The sequence below is a fragment of the Gekko japonicus genome, unplaced genomic scaffold (assembly GCF_001447785.1).
Source record: "Gekko japonicus isolate JY-2015 unplaced genomic scaffold, Gekko_japonicus_V1.1 scaffold360, whole genome shotgun sequence".
NCBI classification, from domain to species: Eukaryota; Metazoa; Chordata; class Lepidosauria; order Squamata; family Gekkonidae; genus Gekko; species Gekko japonicus.
The window spans coordinates 1,178,564-1,200,452 of NW_015172015.1; the positions used below are offsets into that span (position 1 = coordinate 1,178,564).

General features: G+C 41.1%; 1 protein-coding gene across 11 annotated transcripts in view; it reads left to right on the forward strand.

Annotated features, from left to right (window-relative positions):
• SPAG9 (sperm associated antigen 9) overlaps positions 1-21,577 on the forward strand; it is a 132,568-nt gene extending 110,991 nt beyond the window's left edge. For 7 of the 11 annotated variants that reach the window (XM_015420372.1, XM_015420374.1, XM_015420375.1 and 4 more), the window contains 7 exons: positions 693-841; positions 1,977-2,148; positions 3,311-3,424; positions 10,331-10,369; positions 11,439-11,615; positions 15,944-16,090; positions 18,226-21,577. In XM_015420372.1, the coding sequence (XP_015275858.1) occupies positions 693-841; positions 1,977-2,148; positions 3,311-3,424; positions 10,331-10,369; positions 11,439-11,615; positions 15,944-16,090; positions 18,226-18,341 (914 nt within the window). In that variant the 3' untranslated portion in view covers positions 18,342-21,577. The remainder of the gene's footprint in view (positions 1-692; positions 842-1,976; positions 2,149-3,310; positions 3,425-10,330; positions 10,370-11,438; positions 11,616-15,943; positions 16,091-18,225) is intronic. The other 4 variants (XM_015420378.1, XM_015420382.1, XM_015420381.1 and 1 more) reach the window with 1 other exon arrangement.
• Positions 21,578-21,889: the final 312 nt, after the last annotated feature.

Sequence of the window (21,889 nt, forward strand, 5' to 3'; positions counted from 1 at the left end):
AGTTTTTGTTCATTGAGACATGGTTCTTGAGAGATAATTTTTGTTAATATTATCCTTCATTTTATCAGCAAGCAATGAAAAGTTTGCTTAGCTCTTTGCACAGAGATCTGTTGTAGATGCATATCATCAAGTATACTTCCTCCATTTGTGTTCCTCCCCCTGCCTTCCCTTAACATGTGAACTCTGTAGAGAATACTTGTAGTTCTTTGGACAGTCTTTTGCAACCTTTGCTGGTGTTATGTAAACAGATAATAGATGGATGTGAGTTGCAGAGCATGTAACTAAACCCTTAAGAGTTTGATCTATTCCATAGAATTAGTTGAAGGATGACTGACAATATCTCCTGTGGATTTTTGATTGCCTTAAATGTTAAAATTTTATGTTATCTAAAGTAGCTATTAAACGTTCTGTGTCAGCTGTTGCTAGTTTGGATTTGCTTTGCCTATCCAATGTGTTGATTAAAAGTAATACTCTTTGAATGCAAGGCATGAGCTGCATGTGTCTGTACATTATTTCTGTATGTAATGATGAGTTTTTGTGACAAAAAGATATGTAAATCCTAGAGCAGAATCTAAAAACAAATAGATGTGTGCTAGTATATAATCGCTGAGTAGTCATGTACACAGACTAACATCTAGAAACAAGTTCTTTTTCTGATCCCTCAATCCACTCCCTTTCTTGTTTCTTCATAGATGGGCAGTGGGATTTGACCAACTATCACCTTCTAGATCTGGGCCGACCTCATCATTCCATCCGATGTATGACTGTGGTACATGATAAAGTCTGGTGTGGCTACAGGAATAAAATCTATGTGGTTCAACCCAAAGCCATGAAAATAGAGGCAAGTTAAAAATATTTCATCAGTGTGTGTTAACTAAAATATTTCCATTCTCTCCTACCTCTGTTTAAGACATAGGATCAAGGAAAGCACTACCAGCTTCTGGTCTGTAACCATGTGCCCAATGCTTGGAACACTGTTTTCTTGACTAGATGAGCATGGGCGTTCAGAACATCTAGAATGAGCAGAGAGGCAACAACTTTTCTGATTGTCAGGGTAGACTTGAAGGTAGGGAACTTTGGTCTCAGTTAAAGTACTGGATGCAGAAGGGGGCTTGTAGAATTTGATAGGCTGGTTATATTCACAGGATGGCTAAACCTGTTGCAGCGTAATGACTTCTGCCTCTTAAGAAGCCCACCTAAGTCAAACTGTCAGGAGAGTTTTGTGTGAGAGCAGACTCACAGGAAGGGAACTGTAGACAAGTAACATTTATTGCATTGAGATACTGGTGAAGGCCGGGCTGCCAGAAGCAGAAATGATAGATAAGGCACTGTCAGAGAACAGTAAGAACTCTGGGATATGGTTTGCTATTTTAACAGTAGAACCCAAAAAGATAGCCATGTTGGTTTATTATAATTAAATTCAACAAATAATATGTAATGCTCCATCTCTTAGTCATGCATATGAACAATCCCTCTCCTTAAGTTACGTTAGTGAGGCCTTGCCGAAGATGCCATCTTTGGTTACAAGGTTAGTGTGCAGCAGAAAAAGGCTTTCTTGCTGGTTGGCCTTCTATTAAAGAATTTATACTCCAGGCAGTCCACCTGTCCATTTCTTTGGCTTCATTTCAGAGACAGGTCAAGGTAGCCTTCCTTTATTATGAGACACTTGACATTTAATAGGCTGAAGGTTGTAGAACTGTTGGTGTTTATGCAATTCTGGTTTTTAAGATGTTGATTTTTTTGTTTTCATTCATGGTTTTATTTGTGCAAACCACTTTGGAAGCCTAGGTGATCTAAGGGTGATGAGAATAAAAGAAATAAGGGGAGCCATATTCCTGACTGTGTGTTAGCAGAGACTCTGTTTTATGAGAAACAATGAATTTGTGCAGTCATTGCATGTTAAAGGTGACATGTAGTCTGTTTTTTGTAAATATAATGGTGGAATACTTTACTAATCAAGCTGTAATTTATTTTAGAAATCATTTGATGCACATCCAAGGAAAGAGAGCCAAGTGAGACAGCTGGCCTGGGTGGGAGATGGAGTGTGGGTGTCCATCCGTTTAGATTCCACACTCCGTCTTTATCATGCACACACATACCAACATTTACAAGATGTGGACATTGAGCCCTATGTAAGCAAAATGCTAGGTAAGTCATTGGCCACCTTTTGCAAATAAGACAAAATTGCTGGTTTAAAAAACCCATACGAATTACTATATATAATCTGAGTATAAGAAAGCTTTTAGCCATGGTTAGATACTTTACAATTGGCAACAGTAAAAGGCTGATAGGATCTTATATAAAGAATGTGTCTGTGTTTGCGACCACAGATCTATTGAGGATCTAGGCCATGTAGTCTTTCACTGCCCTAGATTTACATTAGATTGCGAGAGATGTCTTGGGAGTATTTTATTACAATATCCAGGAAGAGTGGACAATGACAGATTAGTTATATTGCTTGCCAACAAAGGTAAATGGGTAATGCTGCAAATGGCAAAGTTTGTTGCTCGGGTGATAAAGGCTTTGCCAAAATCATCCACTGTTAATGCGGCTGATGGATAAACTTACGTAATGCTGGCCGACTGATTGAATTTGCTGCTTTTTTCACTTAAATTGCTGTTGTTAGGGTTTATAAAGTTGTAATGGATATTAGAAGTATCGATTGTTATTGTGATTGTTGTATTATTGTTTTGACACAGTTTTTGGTATTTTTGGTGTTACTTGCTAAGGCTAAGAGCTAATGCAATACAGTTTATGTGTATAAAGATATATATAATCATGCATTTGTAAATGGGGCAAGGGTTCTCAAACATCAAACCAGTAAACTTAAGTAATCATTACATTCTTTTGCCATCACGATAAAATTCTGGGCATGCACATTAAAATCTAGTAAGGTCAGATGTAGAAGTCTGCATAGTGAGGTGCCAGCTGGATATCTGTATATTAACTAGCACAGTTGTTACACAAGTTCATGTGATGAACTTTGTACAATAGTCTTGACTCTTATTCATGTACTCTGCAAACTTGATAGACCAATTATACAACCCAAAATGATGCAGTTGTCATAATCGTCAGAATTAAAACTTTGGTTTGGAGACAGGTTGGTATCTGATTTTCAAAACTGCAGCTGAGAAATAGTTTAGAGAATTAAAAATTGATACGTTATGATAACAAGAGTACCCACATTCTTTTTTTTTTAACTTTACAAATACTTGAAAAAATTGAGAGTACAAAATTTAAGGTAGACAAGAGGATTTCTGTAGAAGTATCTGTTTTAAATTTCTAATGCACACTGTTGTGGCTGTTCCAGGTACTGGAAAACTGGGGTTTTCATTTGTGAGAATCACAGCTCTTATGGTATCCTGTAACCGGTTATGGGTTGGGACAGGGAATGGTGTCATCATCTCCATACCACTAACAGAAAGTAAGTACGATAGGAACCAGGGGATAAACAAGAGCGCCAAGTATTTCCAAGTATGAAATTTTAATAGAAAAATTAGTTTAATGTTTGCTGCACAGCTTTGGCAGTTTTCTGGTTTTAATGTGGTCCAAGTATAACCGTGTATCTTCTTGCTGGCATCTCTACATGCTAAGACAAAACAACCTTGTTGGAGACATGATGGCACTTCAGAGATACAGAAATTCATGCAGAGGATGCGAATATACAGAAGTGTGTGTACCTTACTTTGACTTTTGTTCTCATGGCAGCCCTTTGTAGTGGACTATGTTGAGAATCAATGGCTGGTCCACGGTCTCCTAGTTGGGTCCATAGCAGAGTGAAGATTTGAACTGAGGACTCCCCACTCCAAGTCTGACACATTAACCAATACACCAAGTTTGAGGGATACAAGGACTTGTAGCACAATACTATGCATGTTTACTTGGCAGTCCTTCTATGTACACCCCAGAGTAAATGTGTATAGGGTTATAGCTTTAGGATTGGATCCACTACCTGCTGCTCCTCTTTGCAGAATTTTAGCTTGCAGAAGGGTAAGAGTCCGTGATTTCTGGTGATTTTTCTCTCAAGCTGCAGATCTTCATGCTACTTCCCACTCCATTTCTTATGGTTCCCTGATCATTCAGAGTGTTTTTTTAGGGACTGCAGGTGACTGTGGGTAGGAGGAGGTAAGAAAGATGCTGTTTCCAAACAGAATTCTACTCATGGAGCACTGCTTCTGGTCCTTAGAGCCCACGTACTTTCTCCATAGCTGTGACACTAGGGGAAAAGAGGCTTGAATCTTCTTCTCTCCCTGCCCCCAGCCGTTTTCTCAACTTGAAATGGCCATCCTGGGCTGCATGGGGGTGATATCTGTACCATGCCTGACTTTTCACTCTCTCTCTCTTGAGAGAGAGAGAAAAGCCAGGGAGCATAAGATTGTATGTGTAAGCTACACATTCCTTTCCCCAGCATAGTGGCCCCAATGTGTATCTTGCCCTGGCCCACCGGCATTACTTCTTTTGCAATTCAGTTACATGTGTGGGGATCTGAACACAGATGCCAAATATTACATGTTGTTTGTCCCTCAGTACAAAGGTATAATAGCATCCTTCAGATACAGACATCATTAGATAGTAGAAAAACATCACTTTCATTTGTAGTTCACCTTTTTCACTGATACTCCAGGTGGATTACAGGTAATGAGGGGTGAGAATTCCTTTTCCTCTCATGCATATGTGAAAGAAACTTAATTCTGTTCTCAAACTGCCTGAAGTGTGCATGTGATAATGAAAATTCTGATATAAAGTACTGTTTTGTTATTACTCAGCCCATTTCATACTATAAACCTTTTTCAAAAATACCCCAAAACCTTTTCTGCTTGGGCTTTCTTATTTGAATGACAATTGATTTAATTACATTAAACAACCTTATCTGTAGGTCTAATATCTTTTGTAATATTGGCATTATGGCTGATAGGGTGTTGCGGGATGGCATTGTGTAGCAAATTAATTTGCCAGTAACGTATTCTTTTGTATTGCTTTGAACACCACATGCATCGTTTTTCATGTTGTATCGTTACATGCTCATCCATTAAATGTCTAGTTTTGTGCTGCATATGTGTAAAAGCAAATGCTTTCATTCATAACTAGTTTTTAAATATTTGAGATTCTTCAACATATGAATAGAAAGGGACCTTGTTAGCTGAAAACTTTTAGGCTATATTCCTTACACTCTGCTTGATTGATGCCTTACTTGTAGTAGCTTGAACAGGATAATGGTACATTACTGTTTGACTATAGAGAGGGGAAGAGGCATTAATTTCTCCCCTTGCCCCATTCTATGCTACCAAGGCTAATGCTCTGCTTTAGTCAGTTGTACCCAGGGAAATTGAGAAGAGCAATTCTGCTTCCTTTATGTTGCACTGAATGTGCTGGGAACTTCTTGTTCCTAATTTTAGGAGGGGGACCCCCATAAAGCATGGAAGAAAGGAGGCTGGTTTTTCCATATTTTTTTTAGCAGACCCTGCAGAAATAAAAAGCAATCATTTGCAGCAACTGCTAAGCTGGGCAGATGTTCACTCTTCCCCCTTCCCCAGTCTTAGCAGTCAGAGCTACCCAGGAGAAAGAAAGTGTTTACATTACCCTGCAGAAGCTGTTTCATTGTGTGCAGTGATAATGTTTCTAACATCCTTACTCTTCAGCCTCAATAGCCCTGTGGTACAGCATGGTGGTGGAGGGAAGTTTTGGATGACAGCCACTCCCCCTTCCCCCGAGACACTGCCCGCTGCTGTTGTACAAGTGTGACTAACAATAATTTAAGGAAATAGATGAATAAATATAGATCTTGTGTTACTTAACATCAAATAAGGCTCCAAATATTTCTCAAATATACAATAGTATTCAATACATGAAATACAAGAAATACAAAAAAAAAAATGCAGTGGATAGGCTGGGGATTTAAAGCAATATCTACCATTTACTATTTAACACTCCCAAAAGAAAGACTTCAGAAATTCCAATTTCAATGGACTGAAAAACATGATCTTCAAATGTCCATAAAGCAAGTACATCCACTTCTTAAGACTTAAGATAAACAATGTAAGGTATGCTGCAATCAGCAAGTAGATCCAGACTTTAGGATTTGAGACAAACAATAAGAAATAAGCTGCAGTCAACTCATCCTCCAGATTATTCAATGAGTTTTTGATCCCTTCATCAGGACTGCACATCAACTGGAACTCCCAAAGAGGCACATCAACAGGAACTTCTCAGCCAATAATGCCTCCAAACTGTCTTATTGTCCAACAGTGTTTCCAAAGTAAAATTGTATACAATACATGTAAACATCAAGATTGCCTTGCCAATAAAATTTGACTTGCCAATAAAGATTAAATATCTTATCCAAACTGCCTTATTTTTCTTTATCCATGATGGATACGTGTAGCCTAACTATAGGTGCTCTTCCATCTAAATGTTAGCTGCTTAATTAATTTGCACCTGGAAGGCATGAATGGGCTTTACGTATTAGAAGATGCGTGATAGCTTTCAAGAGCTGTCTTTGCATTCATTTAGATGGACATTTGAAGATCATGTTTTTCAGTCCATTGAAATTGGAATTTGTGAAGTCTTTCTTCTGGGAGTGTTAAATAGTAAATGGTAGATATTGCTTTAAATCCCCAGCCTATCCATTGTATTTTTTTGTATTTCTTGTATTTCATGTATTGAATACAATTGTATATTTGAGAAATATTTGGAGCCTTATTTGATGTTAAGTCATACAAGTTGTACAAGTGTGAGCAAGCTGAATGCTCAGCTGATATTTGTCTAGTTAAAATTTGAAAGTAAGAGGGGGTAGAGTCTTCTGGGGTTTGCGAAGTCTTAGCTCCATTTCCATTGGGGACTACAAAATTGTCATTAACCTCTTCAGACAACTGAGAAGGGGAGCAGGAGCATCATTCTCCAGAATTTCAAAAGATTATTTTTTTAAATCCTTCTAGAGCAGGGGTGTCGAACTCATTTGTTAAGAGGGCCAGATCTGACATAAATGGGACCTTTGGGGGCGGGGTCATGTGTGTCATAACGTGCATTGCCAGGCAGCAGATTTATAAACTTTATAAAGAACACAGACAAATACAAAGATTTTTTCCCTTAAAATAAGAACATGCTTAAAACATTAACACTCTTGCAATATTTTGTTGCTGATGCCCCTGTGCTGCTTGGAGTGGGGAGCAAGCCCTTCCCCCTTCCCCGCTCTCACAGGCATTTTGAGCTTTTGTACATAAGTTGTTATATGTGCAGGTCAAGAACATGTGAAGGCATCATGACACAGAATGAGGGTTATGTATTTGTGTACAAAACTAGTCTTCCCCAGAGAAATAACTACAGCTCCTATGAGGCAGTGCAAGAACAGAGAGACAGGAAGTATCAGCCTACTATCTAGGACAGGGGTGTCGAACTCATTTGTTATGAGGGCTGGACCTGACAAAAATGAGACCTTGTTGGGCCGGGCTATGTGTGTCATAAAATGTAATGCCAGGTAGTGGAGGTATAAACTTTATAAAGGACACAAACACAAAGGTTTTTTTTACTTAAAATAAAAACATGCTTAAAACATTAGCACACTCTGCAATATTTTGTTCATTTAACAGTGTCTGATAACTGACACCTCTTGCTCTGAATTATTGCATCAAAATGTCTGTGCTGTTGCAATCTTGAGTATGCTGTTCAGGGGTGTATCTGTAAGCTGCAAACCTATGATGACGCAGCAGCAGCAGAACTGGAAGAAGAAGCAGAAGACAGCCAGTTCCACTGCAGGCCTGATAGAAGCCCTCTGGGGGCCTGATCTGGCCCCTGGGCCGCATGTTTGACACCCCTGATCTAGGAAGTGTAGGTTCAAAATCCCCAGTCTCCAAAGAATATATCCTGGGTGAACTTGGTCTGGACACACACAGCCTAATCCACCTCACTGGCTTGTTATTATTCCTCATCTAAATAGTTCATATTGCTTTCCTACTGAGAAGGACTGGATCATGAAGGCATGAATACAGTGAAGTGGAGGTGGACCCAGTCGCACCTAGGAGAGCCGCAGAATAAACACACACACACGCGCGCACACACACACACACACACACACAGAGTAACAAGGCACAGGAAAGCTCATACCTTGAATAAAACTTTGTTGGTCTTAAAGGTGCCACTGGACTCAAACTTTGTTTCTCCCACACAGTAGCAAGGCAGTGTGGAGGAGGAAGAGAGCGGGAGGTGAATCTAGTTGCACCCAAGACAGCCACAGCAAAATGAGTCCAATGACAATGGAAGCCACAAAAAAACCTTCTTGGTTCTAGTATTTCTCTGTTTTCCCTTTTAATGGTTGCATCATGAGTGCCACCAGACATTTAAAAAAAAAAAAAAAATTGCAGAGCAGCTGAGCCCATTCACTGGCCCCAGCACAGCCCCTCCACTTTTCTCTTTCAGCCTAGCTGTGTCGATAGGCTGGAGATGGCTGGGGACAAGGAGGTGGGAGGAAAGCGCTGAGGACAGGCTTTGACAGGGCGGGAAGAGGAAAGTGCAGGAACCTTGCTGGGGCCAGTGAACGGGCTCAGCTGCTCTGCAAGGACTGGGGACAAGGAGGTGAGAGGAAAGTGCTGAGAAGGACAGGCTTTGACTGGGCGGGAAGAGGAAAGTGTAGGAGCCTTGCTAGGGCTCAGCTGACCTGCGAATTGAAAAAATGTCTGGTGGCACTTATGATGCAACAAGGGGAAAACGGAGAAATACTAGAACCAAGAAGTAAGGTTCCAATCTCTGCATCAGAGATTCAGAGTGATATACACAACAAGAACAAAAAACAGACACACACATACCCCACAGTAGCAAGGTGATGGTATGGAGGAGGTGAGGGGGAGGCAGAGCCAGTTGTACTCGGGACAGCTGCAGCAGAACAATCCCCCCCCAAAAAAACAACAACAACAACAAACACACACAAGCTCACCTTGCAAGTTCATTGTTCCTGCTGTCCTCTCATTTCTGCTCTCGCTGACCCTTAAGGCTGGTGTGCTCCCCCCTTGTGCAACTCCAACAAATGAGGGGGCGGGGCTTGTGTGGGAATAGGAAGTGGCTTTTGGCCCCATCCACTTCATTGGGAGGGGGAGAAGTGAGCTCCAAAGCACATGCTGCCCTTGGCAGCTGAAAGGGTGGTTCCCTCTCCCTCTGGCCACTTCCTCGCAGGATAGATTAAGGCTCTAGGTGGGCTAGTTCTGGCCCGTGGGCCGTACATTTGACACCCTTGTTCTAGAGACATCAGGAAGGAACATTTCATCCAGTTTTCTTTGCTTACAACACACCAGCTCAGGGGGAGAATCGGTCATTACCCTCTTTCAACCCATGTCCCAGTTTAGCTGCAACTAATCATTACAGTTTAGTCAATTAACTTAAAATAGCTAATAAGATAATAGTAATAAAATAGTGAAATAAAATGGAAATAAATAAAATTAAATAGGGCTAATATAAATATATATCTAATATACTACTCTAGGGCTTGCACCCACAACAGATGAGCTCAGCAATTCCTCCAAAAACCTGTATAAAGTTAAAACATGGGCGCACACACAGAACAAAACAACTGACTGTGAACTAGCCAGTTTGGTGTAGTGGTTAAGTGTGCGGACTCTAATCTGGGAGAACCGGGTTTGATTCCCCACTCCTCCACTTGCACCTGCTGATGTGACCTTGGGTCAGTCACAAGCTCTGGCACAGCTGTTCCTGAAAGAGCAGTTTGTGTCAGAGTTCTCTCAGCCCCACCCACCTCACAGGGTGTCTGTTGTGGGGAGGGGAAGGGAAAGGGGTTTGTAAGCCGCTCTGAGACTCCAAGTGAAGGGCGGGGTATAAATCCAATCTCTTCTTCTTCTTCTAAACCTGAATTAATCAGTCACTTCAGACTAAATCAGAAGGCACTAAAAAGAGAGAGGGGAAAGAAATAAAAGTGAGTGGAAGTAATCTTGGCGGATATCTGTCACAAGCTGAGAATTTGAAGAATAGTCATTTTCCAGGACAGGTGGGCTTCCCTCTTTTTTCCAGAGGAGAAAATGGCTTAAATCTTGTCTTTGTGGTATTATTCCTGTGAACTACGATAGCTTCCCTTTAAGAAAAGAGAGAAAGGGGAAACATACTTTGCTGGTAAATAAGTGTTATTACTTTCTTTGGCCACTTTGTACTAAAATGTGTAGAAGGAAAGGCCTTGTTCATTACTGCTCATTTGACTGTATCTTCAGTAGCTTGGAGCTGATACATAAAGGCTCATTCTTATCAAATACCAGAACACATGGTGGGTTCTCATTAATCCTTCTCCTCTGCTGTCACACCTATCCATTTCCCCTTTCCTCCTTTCTTACTTTAGCTGTAATCCTCCACCAGGGACGTTTACTGGGGCTGAGGGGTAAGTGCTGATCCCAAACCAAAACAATCTGTATTCTCAGGCTTCTCTAATGGCCACTTTTAGGCTGTTTCCCACTTCTCTAAATTTTCTCCCACCCCACCCTCTTTGTATGTTCCTAAACCTTTTTTGACTTGCAGTTACCTGCATCGCAGCTTCTTTATGTTTGCTAAACGACCACCAGCCCTGCTCAGCAATTTTAGTGCCTCCATCTTCTGTTGCAGCTGAACTTTTCCCATACAAACCTTGTGTTGTTTTTTTTTACTTCCAGTGCCATCTGTGATACCATAACCTTAGAACTCTCATTAATCCATATCATTTTTCTTCTTATGACAAATTGCATTTCTTTCTTCCTCTGATATATTGTTTGAAATGGAGATGTTTTTGTGTGTCTAGCATACGGATTTGTATGAAGCAATATGCTGGTTTGTAGACTTTTAAGATCTCTCAAACAACGCACTTGACATAGGGCTCCTCAGTGCCTGCATATGGCCACTTACTGCTGCTTTTTCCTTTTGCTTTAGCAGATTCAAGAATCATAGTTGCTAAGGAAGGCTTCCTGTAGCACCTTTAAGGGCTAACAGGTTTCTTTGTAGCATACGTTTTCATGGACACATTTGCAAAAGCTTATGCTACTATCAAATTGATAGTCTTTCAGGTTCCACAGGATTTTGGGTTGCCTGTTCTACAACAGACTAACATGGCTACCCATCTGAAAATCTGTCTTAAAAAAATACAGTTATGCATCTGTTGGTAAGATTTGCTCAGTGTCTTCAATATGAAAAACCTGTACTACATTTTATTGTGAATGTAGATTTTTTAAAATTTGAGTTATGCTAGACTTAGCAAGCTGCTCCATTTTTTCCTCCCAGAGATACTTCAAATAACTAAGCATGCTGTCTTTATTCCTTTCCAGCTCTGTCTTGAAACTGGCATTGTGTTGCCCCTTCTGTTTCATTTATATCTGAATTGGCTTTAGCTTCTAGATGGTGCCATAAGGTTTTTAAAATGAATAATTGTCTCTACAGTGAGTAATTTCAAGTGGAAAATATTGTCTTTCTCTATTTTGTAGCTAATAAAGCAGCAGCAGGTTCTGGCAATCGTCCAGGCAGTGTAATACGTGTCTATGGCGATGAAAACAGTGACAAAGTGACGCCTGGAACATTCATACCTTATTGTTCAATGGCACATGCACAACTTTGTTTCCATGGGCATCGTGATGCGGTTAAATTCTTTGTTGCAGTCCCTGGTAAGCATTGTGTGCAACCCTTTCCCCATTTCAGCTTGGTAAGATTATTGGTTGAGTTGGTGGAAGAAATAGTAATAGGTTCTTTTCTGTAGACTTTGGATGCATTTGTGGAATCTTTAATGGCTTCCTCATTATTGATTTAGGTAAAATAAGCAGAGCTGTCTGCCTTTGCTTTAGCCGTAGGCTGAAAGCATTTTCTCAGAGTGAGGGGCATATGCTCGCACTGAACCAGGGGTCATTTGGGGGGGGGACGTGGGGGGACGCCATCCCCCCGGGTGAGGTGCGGGAGGGCGGGGCCTGGAGCTCCCTGCTGGTGCCCGCTGGAGGTCGCCGCCGGCTGTGGGGAGGACACACTTCCGGTGATGTCAGGGGGTGTGGCATATGCTAATGAGTTATGCTAATGAGTCCCCCTAGCTCTTTTTCTACGAAATGACCCCTGCACTGAACTAATATAAAATGAAATGATGCATTGGAAACAGCAAGGCAATTTTTAAGGAGAGATAAATATATTGTCATTTTTTTATGCCAACAGAGGACCTGAACTGAGAGGTATATTCCTGAAGGCAGGGGTCATTTTGTAGAAAAAGAGCTAGGGGAACTCATTAGCATAGCTCATTAGCATATGCCACACACCCTGACATCAGGGGCCTGGCGGTGGACCTGCAATGCCAGCGGGAGTGCGAGGAAGCCCCGCCAAGGCCCTCCCTGGCCCCAGGCAGGCAGGGGTGGGGAGAGGCGGGGAGGAAGCAACTTACCCTCCCTCTTCTCCTGGCTCCTCCTGGCTGAATGAGGGCTGGAAGCGGGGCGGCCGGAAGCAGGGGGCGGGGCTTCGTCATGTGCCCCGCCCCCTGCACCTCACCCGGGGGAACTGCATTCCCCCGCGTCCCCCCCCGAAATGACCTCTGCCTGAAGGTAACATTGGCTGGTGCATTCTTCTGTGCTGCATTGATTGTCTTGCCACAGACTATTAGTTTAAAGCCAGCTGCAGCAAAGTCCAGTGGCAAGATGATAGGGATGCCATGGGCTTCCCCCACCACCATCAGTGTATTGGCTTTGATTTCCTAGTCTTTACAGATTCCTCTTCTGGAATCCCTCAGGTCTTTTTACAAATTTTCCTACCAAATAGACGTCTTTACACAATGTTTCCACCTCCACTGTTTTCACAGAGGAGTTTCCTTGTGGATTCTCACTTTTGCTATGCTGTCTCCACTATTTCAATAAGATTTAGTGTAAATATCTGACACTTCAAAGTTGCTATTTCACTCCAATTTTGTGCTATATGTTTTAAAGAACATAAGCACTGTAAGCAACCCATGTTGTGCTACATGGCAAATTGAACTGAACAGAAAGGATCTCAGATACACCATGAAAAGTGGCTGCCAGGGAAAAAAGGAGAAACCCCTGTGGGTATGCAGAAGGTTTTGCACCCCTTTGAGTGAAACCATAGGCAGCAAGGCAGAAAGTATATTGATGCAAATCTGAGAGAACAGACAAGAAGAAAAGATTGGATTTATGCCCACACTTCAATCAATCACTCAATAAACCTTTAATGGCATATACAACATTAAAATCAGAGACAGAAAATGACACAATCAACTAAGAATCTAAGTTAATTATAAAATCATAAAACGGAGTTTCCCAAGTTTTTCACTCTTATCACGTCAACTAAAAAATTGGCCACTGCCACAGTAATTTCTGCTGTTATATCGTTCAATAGAAATTGGCATTTTATTTCATTGGAAAGGTGATGTTTACCATGCAACCAAGTGTTTAACCATTTTTCCCTAGCAGATACATGCCACGAACAGTCTAACAATATGTGATCAATTGAATCAGGAGAGTTAGAACCGCAGTCACATCTCCGTTCATGCTTAGGAAGTTTCATTTGGAGTTTCCGAATGTCTTACAATCTCCTTTCCTTTCCCCTCCCCTCCCCTCCCCACAACAGACACCCTGTGAGGTAGTTGGGCCTGAGAGAGCTCTTTGAGAACTGCTCTGAGAGAACTTGTGACTGACCCAAGGTCACACCAGCATGTGGAGGAGTGGGGAATCGAACTCGGTTCTCTCAGATTAGAGTCTACACTCCTAACCACTACAACATTCTCAAAGGTCCAGTTGTAGAATAGTTCATATAGCAAGACAAGAATGGAGACGAAATATGGTGGAATGGGGAGTAAAGACGATGGGTCGGATCCAGTGCAAGGACCATGCATGGTCTGTGCATGGATCCCCAACTTCCCAAGCTTTCCCCTCCTACCAGTAGCCTTTTCTGGCCCCAGGATAGTTTATTCACATATGAAGTAATAGCCATATTGGTCAGGACTCAGGCGGCTACAGGGGGAAGGGGGCAAAATCACTCCCTTCTCTCTCTTCCATCAAGAGAGCTCTTCCCACACAAGAGGTAGGAGGGAGTTATCCTGTAGCCTTCCAAACCGCATGGATATTACTCCACGCAGGTTCTGCAACCCCATAAGTAAACTTTCCCAGGGTCGGAAATGGCTGCTAGAGGGAAGGGAAGGACGGGAAGATTGGTGCTCTCAGAACCTTCTGCTGATGGATTGCAGGATCCAGCCCTGTGTTATAGAAGATGCCAGAGCTTTCATGGTTAACATATGTGGATATAGTGTATCTAGATTTCAGTAAAGCATTTGACAAAGTTTCTCATGATATCCTTGAGGATAAGCTGGTTATGTGTGGGCTGGATGGTGCAACCGTTGGATGGATTCATGGTTGGTTGAAAAATCGTACCCAACGAGTGCTTGTAAATGGCTCTGTGTCTACGTGGAGGGAAGTCTCAAGTGGAGTGCCTCAGGGCTCAGTCCTCGGCCCGGTGTTGTTCAGTGTTTTTATAAATGACCTGGAGGAAGACATAGAGGGGATGCATATCAAATTTGCAGATGACACGAAGCTAGGTGGGATTGCTAATTCTGAAGAAGACAGAGTCAGGATTCAAAATGATCTAGATAGCCTGGAACAGTGGGCTGAGACAAATAATATGAATTTCAATAGAGATAAGTGCAAAGTCCTACACAAAAAATCAAAGGCACAGATATAGAAAGGGAGGGACTTGGCTTGACAGCAGCACATGTGAAAGGGATCTAGGTGTTCTGGTTGATCACAAGCTAAACATGAGCCTGCAGTGCGATGTAGCTGTGAAGAAAGCTAATGCAATCTTAGGATGCATTAACAGAAGCTTTGTGTCCAGATCACAGGAGGTGGCAGTTCCGCTCTATTCTGCTATGGTCAGGCCTCAACTGGAGTACTGTGTCCAGTTTTGGGCACCACATTTTAGGAAGGATGTTGACAATCTCGAGCATGTCCAGAAGAGGGCAACCAGGATGGTGAGAGGGTTGGAATCCAAGTCTTATGAGGAAAGGTTGAAAGAGTTGGGTATGTTTAACCTGGGAAAGAGAAGGCTTAGAGGGGACATGATTGCAGTCTTCAAGTATTTGAAGGACTGTCATGTAGAAGATGGAGCACATCTATTCTCTCTTGCTCCGGATTGCAAGACTAGATCTAATGGGTGGAAATTACGAGGGAGTCGTTACCGGCTAAATATCAGGAGAAACTTCCTAACTGTAAGAGTGGTTGAGCAGGGGAACAGTCTGCCTCGAGAGGTGGTGGATGCTCCTTCGCTGGACATTTTCAAGCGGAGGCTGGATGACCATCTTTCGGGTATGTTGTAGGTATGTAGGGCTATCTTTCAGCTATGCTCCTGCAGAGTGCAGGGGGTTGGACTAGGTGACCTGCATGGTACATTCCAACTCTAACATTCTATGATTCTAATTACCGTAGGCTTGAAGTTGAGGCTCAGAGTTGCAGAGAACCAGCACTGATTTAAGGATAGAGATTACATGCACAGTATTTTGAATTAAAATGGGGAAGGGGACAGAAGAGGAAGCAAGGAGAAAACAGCCAAAACCTAGACAAGATGGACTGGCAAGATTTTTGGTTTAATTCCCTTGGGTGACTGAAAATATGCTGTGTATGCCAGAAAATCTTTTAAAACCATATCTTCAATTTAAAAGGCATTCTGTTACACAGAGCTTCTTCTAAAAACGTTGAAAAGTTACTATTAGAGTTATGCATAACCTCACTCCCAACATTTTATAGTTGGCTTCACCTCCTAAAGCAGCCATGTTATGGTTGGCTCCACCTCTGGAGGCAGCCGTGTTGTGGCTGTGCCTCCTACCCTGTGTCAGCATTCCACAAGTGCCCACTCTCAAAAAGATTGGGATTCCTGATCTAGTTAACCATTTTGGAAAACCTTTGTATCTCAAATGTCTCCATAAAATATACTGCTGTTTATGTTTTTTTCTGACACTTAGGTCAGGTTATTTGCCCCCAGGCGGGAGGAAGTCCAGATGTGTCAGGTGATAAAATGATGCTCACTTCACAGGAATCCAACAGCCAAGCTTCTTTGAAATCCATGTTGGTAATAAGTGGAGGAGAAGGATACATTGACTTCAGGATGGGTAAGAACCTTGATCTTATCAGGTGAACCATTTGCTTTGATCCACTCAGTAAAATGTGAGTTTCTTTTCTCATTGAATTACAAAGTTGGCTTGATTTGAGGATGTTTCTAAATCTCCTTTGACTCTGTTTAGAAGAGGAAGAGCATATAGACTGTCTTGGTTTTATCTGTGATTTTGTATTTTCTTTGGCTTATAGAAAACTTGGGTATGCATCACTGCCAATTTACCCGGGCTAAATGATCTGCAGCAGTTTCTTTATTGGAACATAGTGCCCCGAACCTCCCCTGTGGGCTTTTTTCAGTGGAGGGTGTTGTCAGCAGTGGTGAGGTTTTACTGTCCTTGCCCTCCAACTATATTTTGGATTGCAATTTTCTTTGTGTCATAAAACTCAATGAGAACCATTGGGAACTGAGACAATCCTATCAGTATAACCCTGCCCCAAGTTTGTTTCCTGTTCACGGTAATAGTGTGACACAGAGAGATGTTCATTTAAAGTATTTACTCAAATGCAGGGCTAGTTTTTTTCACAGGTATGCCAGAAAAAATCAGGGGGTCATCTTACATTCACATACAAGTTACAGCCATGTCCAATAAAAATATTTTTGTTTATAACATTTTTAAGGGGGTCATCTTACATTTGAGTAAATACAAGTGTATTGTAATACAACTTGCTTTGTTGCCTCATGAATTCCCTCATCCTTTATCATTAATACAAAGAACTAGTGTGGTGGTTAGAATATTGGAATGGAACTGTTGAGACCCAGATTCAGCCCCCCCCCCCCCATTGTGCTATAAAGCTCACTGAATGACTGAATGGCCCACTCAGATCATTCCAGTCCAATTTACCTTTAAGGGTTGTTGTGAAGATGAAATGGTGGGGTGGCTGTGCCATCCTGAGCTCCTTGGAGGAAGAGCTGAATAAAAAAAATAATACAAACTTTTTTAAAAATCCAATTTGTTCTAACTTACGATAATTTGACATTTTGATTTCTAAATTCTTATCCAGGATTCTGTTGCCTTCTTTTCTTTCTGAAGGCTAATGCCTAAGAGCACAGTGCCAAGAGCCTCTGCAACAACAATCCCCCTAAGTGAGGGGCAGGCATCTGTTGTTCTTTGGAAGCCCTTCCCGGTTCCCTGCCTTTAACCAATATAATGGGAGGAAAGGATGGGAACCAAATGCCATGTTTAAAGTACTTTTACTGAGCTAGCCTGCAACTTGGTATAGTAAGAATGACATTTACATAGCTATGGTAGGGACAGTAGACAGCTTAGTATTCCTTGGTCGTAATTTTTATTAGAACATAGAAACATAGAGCTGGAAGAGACTCCAAGGGTCATCCATTCCAGCCCCTTGCACAATCACAGCCATCTCCCCCCACACCCTCAGTGACCCTTGCTCTATGCCCAGAGGAAGGCAAAAAACTTCCAGGATTCTTGGGCAAATCTGGTCTGGAGGAAAATTCCTTCCTTTTTTATTTTTGAAAATTCCTTCCTAACCCCAAAGTGACAATTGGCATTACCCTGGACATATAAGAAAGGGCCACAAGAGCTGAACAGTGGCTCATCACTTCCTGCCCTCCCTCTCACAATCTGCCTAAATTTATAGAATCTGCATTGCCGTCAGATGGCCATCTAGCCTCTGCTTAAAAACCTCCAAAGAGGGAGAACCCACCACCTCCCAAGGAAGCCTGTCCCACCGGGGAACTGCTCTGACTGTCAGGAAGTTCTTTCTAATGTTTAGCCGAATATTCTTTTGATTTAATTTCAACTTTCTGGGGCAACAGAAACAACTCTACTCCGTGCTCTATATGACAGCCCTTCAAATACTTGAAGATGGCTATCATGTCAGTCTCAATCATCTACTCTCCAGACTAAACATACCTAGCTCCAGACCCCTCACCATCTTTGTCACCTTCCTCTGGACATGTTCCAGCTTGTCGACACCCTTCTTAAACTGTGCTTCCCAAAACTGAACACAGTACTCCAAGTGAGGTCTAACCAGAACAGAGTAAAGTGATACTATCACTTTGTGTGATCTGGACACTACTTCTGTTGATGCAGAACATGGCAGCCCTTCCTGTATCCCTATCAGTTGCATTAGTATGTTCCCATGAAGTATTATCTCTGTTTTCCAGGTGATGAAGTTGGTGAATCCGAACTCCTCGGAGAGGCACTACAACTTGAGCCTTCTGTAGCCAAAGCAGAGAGGAGCCACCTGATAGTGTGGCAAGTAATGTGTGGCAATGAATAGCACCCCCAGCTCTGTGGAAAGTGGCTCGAGACTTCAAAAACTTTTTGCATGTCTTTGGTTTTCATTTTATTTTTTGCAAAACCCATTTCACTGCGTACAGTCTGAGCATTCCTTTGCCATTTGGCTTTATATCACAAACCTCTCAAACCTTAACAATACAGGAATTGGCTCATGCTGTTTTACTGCATCAATGTTATGTAGCAAAAAAAGATCTGTTTCCCCTAAACAAACAGAAGCTCTGCAGCTTTACTGTATTGCACCGTCTCTGTCTGTAGCAGAATTTGTCATTTGACAGTCAGTTTTTTACCACAAATTGATTTTAAATGTTAGAACATCTTTTGTTCATCTGCAGAACATTTACTGAGTAAAACAGCAAAGTTACTTTCAGCAAAGTATTTTAAAAATATCAGCTGAATTATAATCAAGCTTCATTCTGCACATTCAATGAGGGCTAAAACGAGTTATGTCTTTACATGGTTGTTTTGAAATCCTACCAGTCTTGTTTACCTCACTGTACTGAAATGTCCTTTGCTCATATCAGAACCCTGAAAAAGGCAGAGGTGGTTATATAGACACAGACCAATAATAACTTGTTTCATGATTAATTATTGTAATATGCAAGATGAGAAAGGCACTGTCCCTTGATGGTGAGGGTCATGTCTTTTGTGGGAAGAATCTTTTCATGCTTCCCTTCCTTTTACGTTGGGAACGTTTAAAGTAATCTCAAAGGACAGGTTTAGGATGATTTTCAAACTACATTTCTGTTCCTTGAGCAGAGGTCAGATTGTTTTTGGCACATCTTTCATCTTGGACCTTAGTTGGTCAGTTTCATGGCCCCTTGTATAGAAGGGCTGCAGCAGTAGAAGAAAATCAGCTGGAAGCCCCAATGGCTCATATTACGGGGGGGGGGGGAGTAGAAAATAGCCCTAACAGACCTAAAATGCATTGTTTTTCATTAACTAATTAAGCTCTATGTTACATTTTTCTTCTGTGAACTGAATAAGCAACAGACTGGCAATTACTTGCATATTTGAAGCCACATAACTTTATGATGCCATTGTACAGGGTCTGAGAGTCTCTTCCAGAGTTGGAGGATACCAAGAAATAGCTTGGCAAAACTCAGCTGAATGCTACACTTTTGAATTCCCTAAAAGATAGAAAATCTTCCCAATACTATTCCATATCTTGTAAAGTATGAATTAAAAGATTATTATTCAGCTAGTGCCCACCAAGAGACTGGGGCTATTCCTATTAGATGGGAGCTGATAATATAGTTAAGTGACAATGGGAAAAGTTCAAAAGTGTTTAAAAACAAAACAAAAATGAAATAAAATTAAACTGCCTTGAAAAACTGCCTAAACATTTTATGCAATAAGCTGAGGTCTATTGTGTAAATATTTATTTAGGCAGCTTTTTTAAAATGTGCATCTTACCTGATAAAATTCAGCAAAACTCCATTCAGGTCTCATGGGTATAGATAGGTTTATATGTAAAAGTACTTTTTAAGAGCATATTTTATACACAACTGGTTGGTTCTGGTCAGTATATATTTAGGCCTTCATGTGTGGTTAAAAATCAAGTCTAATACCTTGGTAGTAGAATTTTTTTCTGCCAGTTTGCCAAAAGCAATGAGTGATCACAGTTTACTCTCAAAATTTTTAGCTTGACTGAACTGTTCTTAGAAAATTCAGATCCAGAGGATCATGTGGCTTTATTATCTTGCTTTTTTTTCAAATAGCAATCACACATACACCAAACTCATGCTGAGTTGCAACTTCAAACACTTTTTTAGATGAGAGAGATTAAAAATAAATTTGGAAGATGGTGTTCAGCAGAAAAACAAAAAACAAAGAAGCCTTCACAGCATATGACTCAAGATGCATCTTTAGGGTTCTTTGTTGTCCTCTAAGCTTTCCAAGCTCTGTATGGAGCTCTTCATCTTGGATATCCAGATGAAACTCTTGCTATTTCTTCACAGTAGTGTGAGCCTGTTACTTGGGGCACTGCGCACCCCCACCCCCCATGCACACACACTTTGGGTAGTGCTTTTATTTAAAATGATTGTATTGTTTCTCTGAAGTGCTTCACTGCTTTCAAACAGATACATCTGGGCAGCATATTAACGTCTTACCAGATCTATTGGGTGAACTGCCATTCTGTTCTCTTTGGATCAACTGCTATTTACAGTAAAAGAGATGAGAGTTCAGCGGAGACTTCAGTGCTATTATCAACACAAGTGGGAGACTGACATACATTCTCTTGCCCTTACTTAATTTTAAAATGTAGCCCCTGTTCTAAGGAATAGCCGATTTAGAAGGTGGGAGTCATCACCATTCACTGAGATTTATACACTTCCTGTTGCCAAGCACTTTTAAGGGAAGGTTGTAAACATGGTAATCTCATGCATCAGGTGATTGCCTGAAACACAGCCTTGAGAATGTCTTATGTTATCACATACTCATAGTTTTAAAAAAATCAGGGCTGGGAATGAATCTCTTGGTAGTTGACAGTTTTATTAATAGTTTGAGAGAGCATTTCGAGCACAAAAATATGCGGCACATGGTTTGTCTGAGGTAAATGTGTCTTGCATGGTAAAAGGCAAAAGAGAATTTATATATCCTGCCATACTGTTCATTTCTTGTAAGGTCTTCCTGCGTTGGATCAGTTAGAACTGGCAGAGTGTAGACACTTTATCATAGGCTGCCTTAGTAACTCAGAAATGTTTTATAATTTCTAATATGCTAACTGTTCTAAAGAACACAGTGTCTTGAAGATAATGTGTAACTGAATATTTATTTCCAAGTGAGTATTATGAAAGTTACCAAAGGACTGAAACTGACTTGGCACTCTTGCAATTGACCCTTGTGCATACAGGATCTCGTGAAGATCTTAAATGTGTACAAATGACACAGAATGGAGAGAACACATTCTTTGTGGATGCTAACTTTATTTTCCTAACAGGGTTATGCCATATTGTAACAGTCTATGTTGCACCTCAAAATATTGTTCTATACACTAAATGTTTTTCTTCCCTTCTAATAATTTCATTGCTGCACATTTCTCAGTCTTTTAAACATGTTTTAAAACCTTTTATGGTCTTTACTTTTTTTGGAAAATGTCTAGACACTTTATGCTGAATCTTACTTGCCTCTGTAACCTTGAGATGGATACTGCAGCGTTAAACTTGCTGTCTGTTTAAAATTTGAGGCTTCTTTTCTGTGAGCCAGAAAAGCTCACGTAGCAGTGAAGTTATTTCAGTATTTATTATTGAATCCTTGGGGGTTCAGAATGTAACTTTGTACATGAAATATATATATAAATATGTATATGAAACACACACTTGTCTTGGCATCTTTCTTGCAAACCCAGTGAGCACAGATTATGGTCATTAAAGGTGTATCAACATGGCTAAAATAAGCTTTTTGTCAAAGCAAAGCAGCACAGACCACAAACTTGATCTTATATGTTGGGTATTCTTTAGCAGCATTGCTTGTATTGAATTAAGAGGACATGACTGATCTCCAAACTCAACTTCAGCAAAACTGAAG